The sequence below is a fragment of the Gigantopelta aegis genome, chromosome 14 (genome assembly GCF_016097555.1).
Source record: "Gigantopelta aegis isolate Gae_Host chromosome 14, Gae_host_genome, whole genome shotgun sequence".
Classification (NCBI taxonomy): Eukaryota; Metazoa; Mollusca; class Gastropoda; order Neomphalida; family Peltospiridae; genus Gigantopelta; species Gigantopelta aegis.
In genome coordinates, this window is record NC_054712.1 from 44,745,480 (window position 1) to 44,759,370 (window position 13,891).

Sequence of the window (13,891 nt, forward strand, 5' to 3'; positions counted from 1 at the left end):
GGGACGTTGAGCTTCTTGCAATGGGTGTCACTCAGGTTGGCATTCCAGCAGTTAACTAATTTCTTTTAGAAGCTGTGGTACGTATGCTTATTGATTGCACGCTTTCCATTTCATCTTGAACTTCACCCGGCCTCGGTGGCGTAGTGCTTAGGCCATCGGTCTACAGGCTAGTAGGTACTGGGTTCGGATCCTAGTCGAGGCATGTAATTTTTAATCCAGATACCGACTCCAAACCCTGAGTGAGTGCTCCGCAAGGCTCAATGTCTGTGTAGTCCTTAACCATATGTCTGACGCCATATAACCGTAAATAAAATGTGTTGAGTGCGTCGTTAAATAAAACATTTCTTTCTTTCTTTCTTTGAACTTCACCCATCATTTTGTTCGTGGCGATAACTTCTTGCACATGATAGCCATACTTCTGAAAAAAGGACCGGTGTCGTGGTTAGGCCATCGGTCAACAGGCTGGTAGGTACTGGGTTCGGATCCCAGTCGAGGCATGGGATTTTAAATCCAGATACCGACTCCAAACCCTGAGTGAGTGCTCCGCAAGGCTCAATGGGTAGGTTTAAACCACTTGCACCGACCAGTGATTCATAACTGGTTCAACAAAGGTCATGGTTTGTGCTATCCTGCCTGTGGGAAGCGCATATAAAAGATCGTTTGCTGCTAATCGGAAAGAGTAGCCCATGGAGTCGCGACAGCGGGTTTCATCTCTCAAAAATATGTGTGGTCCTTAACCATATGTTTGACGCCATTTAACCGTAAATAAAATGTGTTGAGTGCGTCGTTAAATAAAACATTTCTTTCTTTCATCTTGTGGTTCTATGATGACATCTTCGTTCTGTTTGCTATTCAAGTACACTAGAATAGCATTGTCAACATCCACATGCTCCTTTCGATTTTTCCTAATTTTTGTGGGCGGCGATTTTTTTTCTATTCTGGCTTTCTGTCATACAGCACTCGCCCCGATTGGCTGAAATCATAATTTTCCCGCGTGACATTTTAGAAAAATTCGTTTTCAGTACTATCGGAAGCGGTTTAACGCTTTACCGCTGGTTCGTTCCGCTTTCAGTGTAAATGGGGCCCATTGAAAAAGCACTAGTTCAATTTCTTTCGGTTTTTTGACGCGCGGTTATTAAGCCTTAAAGCCTAATCCTGCGAAGGTTAGAATGGCGGATGAATGAATGTTTAACGACAGCCCAGCACGAAAAACACATCAGCTATTGGGTGTCAGATAATGGTAAATGCAAACATAATGCCGTGATCAACATCAACGTAAAAATTCAAGAGTTAAGTAAAAACAGAGTGTGAAATACTGTGTAAAAATTAGGGGTGTAACGATATACTCGAATATTCGGTGCACCGAACAGCGATCTGTATCGTAGTTGCATTCGTATTCGTCACTAGCTGAACCGAATACACGAATACTTATATATAATGTTTACTGTATAATTTGTGTTTCTAATTCATACTAACCAAAACGCAATAACGATTCGATCGTTTTTATTGTCCTTTTTTATATTAGGTCAACCGCATAGTCAGACTCGTAGACCGATACTTTTTTTTTTTAATTCCATGCTTTGGACTGGTACTCTACATGCAGCTTGACTGCGCTTCTTTCAAAACACTGTATGACGTCGCATAGTCTCGTTCAACCAGCCTAATACGAGACATGGGCGGGTGTAGTTCGTTATTTTATGCATTCTACGCAGTGCAACGTCAATAATGTTGAACCAATATTCTAACGACAGCTCAAAGCAAAATATATTTGTATAATTCTTAACGAGAACTGGCATATTAGCAATTCAAATATGGATATAAATTGATTAATACTAGATACCAAAAACCAAAATGGCCTTAAAAATATATATTTGATATTCAAAATAAAATTAATTTACCAGTAATCCATAACTTCTGTCTACATTATACAATGTATATACGGTTTCGGTTTTGCACGCATGGAAAAGGGTGAATTGTTATCAAAGTACTTAAGAATATATTTTTAAAATATGTACAATTTGTACATTTATGTTTGCAAAGGCCATGGTATATTTTAAAATTCCGATAATAACATATACATATTTTAACTTGTTACTATTTTGGTTCCCGTATGAGGCTTTTAAAATGTTTTGCGCGAAAAGGTGATTGTAGGATTGTTGCAGTGAATTTTGTTCACAGCTAGTGAGAAGTTATCTTTCGATATTTTCGAATTCGAGCGCTCGCGGCAAACAATATATTGCTAAATTGAACAGAAAAACCCCCAGCAAACAGAAAACTAACAACAACAACAAACAGTGTCAAACAGCCCCACAGAAACAAAGGAAAACGTTCGTAAACATTCGCGTTATGAAACGCGCATCATACTTCGGCTATTTCCGTTAACTTTCGGGACTTTCATTTATAAATGTGTAATGTGTATTCATGGATGTGAATACATATTCGTGATATGTATCGTATTCGCCACCATGTGTATTCGTCACACCCCTAGTAAAAATACAAATATCACAGACAAGGTCAAATTAAAATTTAAAATAAAAGTCAGTATCACGTTGAAATTGTAATAACAGTTCTGGATGGAATCGAAATGATTCCATCACATTTCTTTGACCAAATATATATTTTCTAGTTCCCTTGAGATGATTGCATTCCACCAAAATGTGGCGTACCATCAGAGTAAACTGACAGTGCTCACACACTGAGGTACAGGATCCTACTTCACGATACATGAATGGCGAATGCCGGAAGGCTCCACAGAAAGGGATTCGCTCTTCGATCTGAGCAAAATAAAGCCAATTATTTTATTTATCCTGCAAACTGAAATAAAACGAGTATACATTAATGCAATGGACCACTTTATTTCACAACTTTACCGTTAGAATGCCCACATGTGGTGAATGCCTCACACAATATTTTACAGCGAAACAAAATAGTTATAAATAAGAACATCCCCCTCCCTCTCCCTCTCTCTCTCTCTCTCTCTCTCTCTCTCTCTCTCTCTCTCTCTCTCTCTCTCTCTCTCTCTCTCTCTCTCTCTCTCTCTCTCTCTCTCTCTCTCTCTCTCTCTCTCTCTCTCTGTGTGATCAGATGTATGAGTATTGATATATATTGATAATGTTATTTGTTGCCGTCTGTAGAATCGTATTATTTTTTTACTAATATATTGTATCCAGTCTTTCAGTTGCCAAATCTCATATGTACAGATTGGTTGCAGTCCTTACTGCAAAATGAAAACGTGAATAAGATTTCAAGATGTACATTATGTACAAAGGAATGGGAATTCAATGTCACTGTCAAACTGTCTTATGGAAGTATTCTCATGTGATGAATGATATACGTAGGTAACAAACCAAACACATTTATAACTGTAGGTACTATATAGCAGCTGAACATTTTTATAGTGAGTGGATGAACAAATGTATACCAGCTAAATCTCTAAAATACACACTGGAACCTGAGAACAGAACAGAACTTTATTTACACGATGATACATGGATGTGATTTACAAACATTTTGTGTAGCTGCAGTAAGACAAAAATAGTGCAATAACTATAGAACAGTAGACAATATCTTATGTACTGTAGTATACATACAGTAATTCGAAATATCTACTTTTCAAACATATCTTTAATGAATGAATGTTTAACGACACCCCAGCACGAAAAAACATATCTTTAAAGACAAGAGTTAAAGGGACAGTCCCAAGTTTGCTGCAATTTTTAACATGTTATCGACTAACAGAGACTTTTTAACGATTGTAATTACATATCAAATATATTTTTCTGTATAAAATATTAGTGGCTGTATATATTAAACGTACTTCTGATCGTTGTAATATTTGTACTAGGTTAAATTTCATTATATTTCCTAAAATATAGTTTTTTTCGTACGTAAGAAATTATTAGAAGACAAAATCCAGTTTGGGCTTCTTACACATATTAAGAAGATCAAAAACACATTGCATATACTGATATTCTAAACAAGAAAATATATTTAATATGAAAGTTTAGTCGTAGAAATATTTGATTAGTCGGAAACATCTTACAATGCAGCAAACTCAGGAATGTCCCTTTAATGTGTGTATGTATATATACATATTGTTTTAGATACAGAAATAGTGTTATACCGTTACATTTTTTGCTGGGGTGTCGTTAGACATCTGTTCTATGCTATTCTATTATATTCTATCCATACTCTTTGATGACCTTTTGACAACAAAGGGATACAACAAACGTTGTATTTATCCATTCCATTATTTGAAGTATTTAAAAGTAGGGTAATTCCATGCCAACTCAACCAGAGCTCCCCGGGTGACCATCTTCGATTTTGATAAAATTCCACTCATTTGTGCATCTGTATAAATGATGGACGCATGCACATTTTTGGGACCAAATTCTTATTAGTTTTGAAATTGTGGTTGATCAAATGTAGGGCCCGTCGCCCCATTTTTGGCACTCGCGACTTTGTCAAGATATTTCGGGCTATTTTTGAATGCTAATAACATTATTTATTATAAAGATATTGGCTGTGTTACATAATTCATACCCGGAGAATCTAAAAATGGACCTATTTTGTACATGTCTGTGATAGTTTTTGACCAAGAGACATCTAAAATTTAGTGGGGGTTTTTATCATTCGAAACTTATATTTTTTTATATTTTGGAGGTCTATTACTTTATGATTATTTGTCATAGATATAAACTGTTGATTGATTTGAAGTATGTACCTATGGATGTTTCTTTATGGCAAAGATTATCTGAATCCAGTAAAATATTAACATGTAGTTAGGGTCGAAAAAAATATGCATGCATACCAGGGGTGATTTGATCGTGTGGGCCATTACCATGAGCTTCTAATATGATTAACTAATATCTATTTGCTATATGTGTACCAATTTTTGACTTTGTGGCTTAACTCCTTGATAAGTAAATAAACTTACCTTTCTAGTCCCCGTTTAAGAGCTCGAGGTTGAAGTAAACACTTTAATCACTGCACAAAAACTTCACTTTTAAGTTTAAAAATCAAAATGTATCCAGAAAGTATTCATAATTAGAATGTGTTGGTATACAGGTTCAACTTTATATCCACATTTAATTTCAGAAATGCTGGTAATATATGTTTAATCTGAATGTCATCCTGTGTAGACAGTTTATAAAATCGAGCCCTATGTCCCTGCACTTGAGGTACACCAGTCACACAAATGAAATTTTCGTGAAGCTAAGGCCAGGAGAGAAGTCCTGTACTGGACCGTTTCATGCTATTAATAAACACATAATTTTCTTCATCACAACGTTCAACAATACTTCTTTGTCATAAATGTATGCAACATACTTCCCCGGCTGCAACTGGTCATACATGTAGTTTTGGGAATCATGTTGCGTACTGGTTAGTGATGGTAACAGTCTCTGGCCTAAAGTGCTCAAAGTAGATTCATTGTCAGCCGAGATTCTTTTCATCCTCAGCTTTAATTCAAAGACAGGAATGAAGCAGTGATTAGATCGAGTGCCTGCAGGAGTCTTCGCTGAATTGAAGGGAGAAGTCAGTTCAACTTGCTTTTTATTTTCTGCAATGTTATCAGCAGAAACGTGACTAGATGCCCAATTAAACATATCGATTGCTGTCAAAATGTTATGTGCCAAGGTTGCCGGCAAGCTATCCCTAGCAACCAGACGTTTCACTGTACCACCAATACCATCACAAGGACTCTTACCGTGGCTTGTGGCAAAGAAATGCCATTCCGCATCAAGGCCATGGTAATTTTTGTGATAGCATAAATTAATAAAGTTGTTGAAGCTTTTATATTGACCAGCTGCCCCATCATTGAAGTACATCAGTTTCTTAATGGATGGTATTGTGGTTTTAAGATAATATACAATGGATGAAATAAATGGATGTACAGCAACAGTGTCATGTTTGAGGCAATCCGAAATTATAATTCGTCATCCAGTCTGTAATACATTACAAGTGGGTGGAGTGTGGCTTGAGAATTGTCCCAGTGGTAGCCTTGCACGGCATCTTGAATTATGAAGCTGTAGGTTTCCGCAAAGTCTAACAAGACGACAGCCTCATGTGGAGCAAGGTTTTCCTTCAGCTTCCCAATGTAGCTGACTGATATCATAAAGTAAGTCACTGGCTTTTTGTATGAATTCTTAAACAGATACCGTCAGACTTACAATAGTGGTCCTGTCTGTGTGAACCCACTGCTTGTACACAAAGTCATCATCAAAATCAAAGTCATGGGTGGTGAACAAATCTGATATATAATCTTGAAAGGCAGCTTTACCAGGACAGGATTCACAAAGATGAAGCATGTATTGGCGGTTTTCTATACTACATACTATTTTGCCCAGAAGATCTTTGTAGTCAAAATGTCCTGGCAGAGCAGCTACTACAAGTTCAACATTCTGATGATGTTCACATACACAGACAGAATGCATACCAGAAGCGGTGACAGGAATACACCATTTGGGTCTAAGTTCACAAAACTTAGACAATCCAACCTTATCATACGGGTGTTTCTTGGTATACTCAAGGTATATTTCTTTAATATTCACCAATAATAATCTCTTTTGTTTATCTTCTTTGGAGTTGTTCACTTTGATGACCACATATTCCTTTTTTCCAGGACACATTCGGGGATATTCATCAGACTCGTAGAAATCCACAATTCTTTGAACCAAGTCTGGATAAAGGGTTCTACCTTGCTGACTGTCGGGTTCAGCTAGAATACCCTTTTCCTTCTTCAGTTTTTTGGCTTTCTTAGCCATGTGTTTTGTAAACAAGAATTCTTGCACCGTCTTTTCCTGGGTCCAGCTTTCTGGAGCAAGAGTCAATAATTTTATTTTTTCGTGTCTGGTGGCAGTTTTGAACTTCTCGTTTAGAAGAACTATTATTCTGTCAAGGTCTTTGCAACTTGCAGTGTCACCATCTTTATCTGTCGTCTCGATGTCTTCCATTGGCAAGTTCAGTGCAAGAGCAAACTTAGAACCTACGGCTGTCTGAAGCTGTTTGACTTTCTTCTTAGCATAGGATAATCTATCTCGCTGACTAATGCAGGTTGTGATGGGTGTAGTCCAATGCCTGAGCTGTGTTGTTAAGAGAATTAGGTACTATTGTCATGGGTTGCTACTCTTCATAATAATTAACAATCTCATCAGGTTTTCTTTCATCTTTTCTTCTATAGCACCCTGGACAAATGTTTTCACCGGGTTTCAAATTGAGGTGCAATGCTGTTTGCTCATAAATAGGTCTTTGACTCTGTAAGATAAATTAAAAAGATCTCAAAAACCAGAACAGTATTAGGATATGGACTTTATAACAATTAGATAAAAATTACTTTACAAAATTAATGTTTATATATATATTTTTAAAACTAACTTCACTGATTTGAATAAATTTAAGCTTACAATAACATTTAGGGTGCATTTTTGGTCTAGGTTAGCATTTTGCAGTGCAAAAAAAAATACAGTTACATCAAACAAAATTTATTTCATTGGTTAATGCAAATGAAATGTTCATACCTAAAGCATCAACACAAAACATTTATTATGCTATCAGTAAACCATTTTGGACAATCGCAAATGTAATAAATGCCATTAATGCTTGTTTATAAATAATAGATCTACCGATAAACTGCCATACCGAAATATATTAAACTCAGAACAGAATGAATGAATGAATGAATGTTTAACAACACCCCAGCACGAACAATACATCGGTTATTGGGTCTTAAACTATGGTAAATGTTATTGGGTCTCAACCTATGGTAAATGCAACAACAAAAATAAAACAAATAAAACAAAAATGTGATGATCAACATCAATATAAAAATTCAACAGTTCAATTAAAACACAGTGTAAAGAACTGTGGAACAAATACAAATATCACAGATAAGTAAAATTAAAATTTAGAATAAAAGTCCGTATCACGTAAAAATTGAAACTCAGAACAGAGATTAAGAGAAAATAAAGCTGTAGGGCAGGAGAAATTATTATGATTATGAACAAAATTGAAATAATATTTTGTATAATTTTTTTTTATAAACATGATATTGAACTTACTTGTAATGTGCTTCTTATGTAGTAAAAATGGATCAGAGCAATACTTCTGCAGACTTATAAAGTGACAAATAAAAATGTTCGTGATGAAGACATATTTCATCCTGGTCAGTAAAATGAATTCCACATCTCTGTTGCAGTAACTGCTTATCCTCTTTCTTGAACTCAAATACATTAATGCATCCCATTTTTCTACAGTAAGTCAACTTGTGACACGTTTCATTTAAACACTGTCCTCTTTTACATGGACATGAACTACTTGTAGCCATGATGATCAACTCATAAAGAATTGTAATGCGATAATAGTACATTGTCTTTTTTAGTGAGAGAAAACTTGAGCTCGAAAAAACAATGTAGTACAAATGAAAAGTACATTTACTTATTGTATAGTGAAACCCTTGTAAATCGGACGCCCATGGGATGAAAACCTGATGAGATAGATAGATGAATGGATGTTTAACGACACCCCAGCACGAAAAATACATCGGCTATTGGGTGTCAAATTATGGTAATGGAAACGAATAAGGTGATGATCAACATCAATATAAAAATTCAAAATATAAATAAAAACAGTGTAAAGAACTGTGCACAAATACATATACAAATATCACAGACAGATACTGACTTTTACTCTAAACTTCAATTTGTGCTGTATTGGCCATTCTCAAAGAGAATGTTACACCCCTGCACCACGGTGAGGTTACAACACACGCAGGGGAAAAACCTGATGAGATTGTTAATTATGATGAAGAGTATGAACCCATGGAAATAGTAGCTGATTCTCTTAACAACACAGCTCAGGCACTGGACTTTACACCCATCAAAACCTGCATTAGTCAGCGATATAGATTATCCTATGCTACGAAGAGTTAAACAGTTTCAGACAGCCGTAAGTTCTAAGTTTACAGAGGTTATATTCGGAACTGATATTTAAAAAGGGATAGCAAAAAATATTAAAACGATCAGAAACATGTGTAATATACAGCCACTAAAATGTTATTTGGAAAAATATATTTGATATGTAATTACACTCGTTAAAAAGTCTGTTAGTCGATAACATCTTAAAAATTGCACCAAACTCAGGAATGACCCTTTAAGTATCTTTTGGTGATATTATATACCAGATTGCATTTTTTTCCCCATAAATGTAATGAAGATATCTGGCAGTTAACCAAACAATTCTTTGTAACAGCTTTGACATGGCTAGATGTCCTGAAATGCAATTTCCTGCATTCTACAAGTAAAACCGGCCTCGGTGGCGTCGTGGTTAGCCATCGGTCTACAGGCTGGTAGGTACTGGGGTTCGGATCCCAGTCGAGGCATGAGGTTTTTAATCCAGATACCGACTCCAAACCCTGAGTGAGTGCTCCGCAAGGCTCAGTGGGTAGGTGTAAACCACTTGCACCGACCAGTGATCCATAACTGGTTCAACAAAGGCCATGGTTTGTGCTATCCTACCTGTGGGAAGTGCAAATAAAAGATCCCTTGCTGCCTGTCGTAAAAGAGTAGCCTATGTGGCGACAGCGGGTTTCCTCTCAAAATCTGTGTGGTCCTTAACCATATGTCTGACGCCATATAACCGTAAATAAAATGTTTTGAGTGCGTCGTTAAAAAACCCCATTTCTTCCTTTTTTTCTACAAGTAAAATTAATCTCTGCCAAAAGTTTTGCTATCAATTATTTGCTCCGCGGTGCGTGATTCTGGTTTAACAAACATTGTAAATTTTTAAAACTACTGTAACATTAAAATTGACTCTAAATACTTGTGATGAAGATATGGATACTAGTAAAAATCTATATAATATGGGGTGTAACTGCCGTTTTTTTTTGCACTGATAAATAGTACATGCTTTGTTCTTGAACTTTGAAATAGGGGTTAGAAACCCAAGTTCAATTACCAACCAAGGAGTTGAGCCCCAAAGTCAAACATTGGTACACACATAGCAAATAGATATTAGTTAATCATATTAAAAGCTCAAGGTGCTAGGTAATTGCCCACATGGTCAAATCACCCCTGGTATGCATGCATATATTTCGCATTTTGTCTTTTTTTTCTCAGATTTGGACCCTAACTACATATTAATATTTTACTGGATTCAGATAATCTTTCCCATAAAGAAACATCCATAGGTACATACATCAAATCAAATAACAGTTTGTATCTATGACAAATAATCAGAAAGTAACAGACCCCCAAATATAAAAAATATAAGTTTCAAATGATAAAAAACTAAATTTTAGATGTCTCCTGGTCAAAAACTATTAGAGATATGTACAAAATGAGTCCATTTTTAGATTCTCCAGGTATGAATTATGTAACATAGCAAATATCAGCTCAATATCTTTAAATAAAATTATTAGCATTCAAAAATAGCCCGACAACCACTTGACATAGTCGCGAGTACCAAAAATGGGACGACGGGCCCTGCATTTGATCAACCATAATTTCAAAACTAATAAGAATTTGGTCCCCAAATTTTGCATGTTTCTATCATTTATATGGAATGAATGAATGAATGAATGTATGTTTAACGACACCCCAGCACGAAAAATACATCGGCTATTGGGTTCATTTATATGGATGCACAAATGAGTGAAATCTTATCAAAATCAGAGATTGTCACCCGGGAAATTTCTGGAATTTGGTTGTTTTGGCGTGGAATGACCCTGTATACCTTTCTTATTTTTTGCATAAGTATATCATTATTCACATTCCTTCAACAATAATCTGATGTTGCAGTTTGGTAAGAACTTCAGCCAAAACGTTTGCATGTTTTTCTGTATTTAGTGTATAACATACACGTATAGGACACAAACAGAACTCAAACAAAATTGTACATCTAGGGTCTTGCATCTGGATGAATGGATACAACATGGTGTTGGTCAATATCAATGTAATTTATAAATAAATGCTTTAATTACAGGTCACTTTGACATTCCTTTTTGTGAGCCATGCTTCATATTAATTTAGTGGCATCACATGTGGGCTCAGCATCTTAAAACACATAAGATATCATATATTACAAGCTACAGTATGTTGAAAATGCATATAATGTTGTGAACAATTATACTTGTTGGCTGCCATATGGATTCTACAGACAAAATGGCCAGATAAAGAATTCTGCTACAAAATAAGTGTGATAGTTCGTCCAACCCTAATATACATCATTGATACACTGGACAGTAATATTACACACTTTCTCTCCCCCCAAACGCTAGTGTACTCTGATATAGCCAATATAAACATTTGAATTCATATTCATGGAGAATTATGGCATCGTTCCAGATTGTTGGCGTACTGATGCACTATTTCATTTTGTCGGAGATGGTGTGGATGGCGGTGGACGCAATGACGATGTTCTTCTCGATCGTCGTCGTCTACACGACAGAGACTCGCCATCTCATCTTCAAAGGCGTGTGCTTCGGATGGGGTATGGAAATTAATCATAACGTGTTTTTTTTTTTTTAAATATATGCTTATGATTATTATTATTATTGTTATTATTGTTATTCTTCTTCTTATTATTATTATTTAACTCATAATTACATATGTACCTGGACGAACCAATTCAGTTCAATTCAGTTTATTGCCCAATACCAAACATTCTGTTGTCAGCAAACAGAGATAAGAATTATAACAACAACAACAATGTACAGGCTAGACGGCGACATACAATGTTTAGGAATAAAATGGCTATATAATATAAAGTGTATTATAAACATGAAATGGTCAAAGTACGTGGAAATAATTAAATTATATTGCTGCTTCATTGATAGACGGAACAAGAAATTTACGTTTAGAAATACAGTTGTCAATCAGTTTTAAAACATAGTTAAGAATTTCAATGTCACCATTATTTTATGACGTAATAAATATAAATTATCAATATAAATTGTAAATTGCTATTTAGAGTAGACAAGTCGGGGGGAAAAGAGTTTTAACTTATCAAACAGTTGTTGCCTTTCAACAATAAATAGGACAATCTAAAATAAAATGTTGTTCATCTTCCACAGCTTGGGAATTACAAACAAAACAAGTCTGCTGAATTAATATTTTAGGGTTGCCGATGTTCGATATGAAAATTGTGTGCACTAATTATCATTTCTGTAAATTCTCTACGTTAGAAATTTGGTGTGCTGAGCAAATTATTTTCTAATATTAACTCTGATTTGAATAGACCGTATGTTCTGAGTTTAGAATAATTGTTTTGAATAGTATCTGACCAAAGTTTTATATATTTTGACTGGAGGTCTTGTTTCAACTTACGTGTATCTTTGTGAGGGTATACATTACTTTGACTGTCCTATATTTGACTGGATGTCTTGTTTCAACTTACATGTATCTTTGTGAGAGTATACAGTACCTTGACTGTCCTATATTTGACTGGAGGTCTTGTTTCAACTTACATGTATCTTTGTGAGGGTATACAGTACCTTGACTGTCCTATATTTGACTGGAGGTCTTGTTTCAACTTACGAGTATCTTTGTGAGGGTATACAGTACCTTGACTGTCCCGTACTTGACTGGCCGAAATCTGTGTAAAGTGTCCGGTTGAAATTAGAATTATATCATGTCATGTACGCTTTACCGGCCTCGGTGGCGTAGTGGTTAGGCCATTGGTCTACAGGCTGGTAGGTACTGGGTTCGGATCCCAGTCGAGGCATGGGATTTTTAATCCAGATACCGACTCCAAACCCTGAGTGAGTGCTCCGCAAGGCTCAATGGGTAGGTGTAAACCACTTGCACCGACCAGTGATCCATAACTGGTTCAACAAAGGCCATGGTTTGTGCTATCCTGCCTGTGGGAAGCGCAAATGAAAGATCCCTTGCTGCTATCGGAAGAGTAGCCCATGTAATGGCGACAGCGGGTTTCCTCTCAATATCTGTGTGGTCCTTAACCATATGTCTGACGCCATATAACCGTAAATAAAATGTGTTGAGTGCGTCGTTAAATAAAACATTTCTTTCTTTCTTTGTACGCTTTATGCACTATTGATGCACACCTGTGTGTTCCCAATCTAAATCACTATATTGCTGCAAGGGGAAAGCAAGTAATACGAAGTGAGCGCTGGCCACGTTCACAGCGTGTAGCATCATGGGTACTTCTTTTATTAAAGGGACATTCCTGAGTTTGCTGCAATTTTTAAGATGTTATCGACTAATAGGAAGGAAGGTCCATTAATCACTATGGAACATTATTTCTGTCAATCTTTTATTGTTTGAATTTGCGATTTACTGATAAAAAAAACGTCAGCTTTCAAATTTTACTTCTGACCCCAATCATCCTTCAAGATCTTTAGTGGTGATAAAACCTACTGTAATACTGAACTGACGGCTGTAATGTTTGCCCAATTAATTCACTATTATCATATAACCATTCCCGACAGCTAATATACCTTACAATTTTGGCAATTGTAAATTCTTATTAGAGTTCCTCTACTTTTTATGAAGAGTATAAATAAATGTTGTTATCCAGATTTGGTCATTTTCATTTCATTCGGGCAAAAATCAGCCTCCCCCACGCCCTCCCCCGGAACAAAAATGGGAACCCGCACGCCTATGGTCCGACGAACTGTATGTGTACTGCTTAACAGAGGAGGATCCAGTATGTTGTAGGTGGGGGAGAGATCGGAACAAATTAAAAAGGGCAAGTTTGAATTTGCCGAAGAAATATCAGCCGTAAAATCTTCCGGGGTTGTGGAGATATGCTCCCCGATTTTTCTTTAAATAAAGATGTTCACCAACTTGATTAAACTCGGACCAGTAGAGCTGATTTCAATTAGTTTGGGATGTTCACAAAAACTATGGCAGTCCTCCGGGATGTTCACCAAAAAAAT

At 36.1% G+C, this 13,891-nt stretch overlaps 1 protein-coding gene across 14 annotated transcripts in view; it reads left to right on the forward strand.

The window, feature by feature from the left end:
• Positions 1-13,891, forward strand: part of LOC121388985 (adhesion G-protein coupled receptor G2-like) — a 62,987-nt gene that overhangs the window by 20,257 nt on the left and 28,839 nt on the right. For all 14 annotated transcript variants that reach the window (XR_005960034.1, XR_005960033.1, XM_041520560.1 and 11 more), the window contains one exon: positions 11,340-11,484. Coding sequence is in view for 12 of the 14 variants with exons in the window: in XM_041520560.1 (XP_041376494.1) it covers positions 11,340-11,484 (145 nt within the window). In the remaining 2 variants the exon portion in view is untranslated. The remainder of the gene's footprint in view (positions 1-11,339; positions 11,485-13,891) is intronic.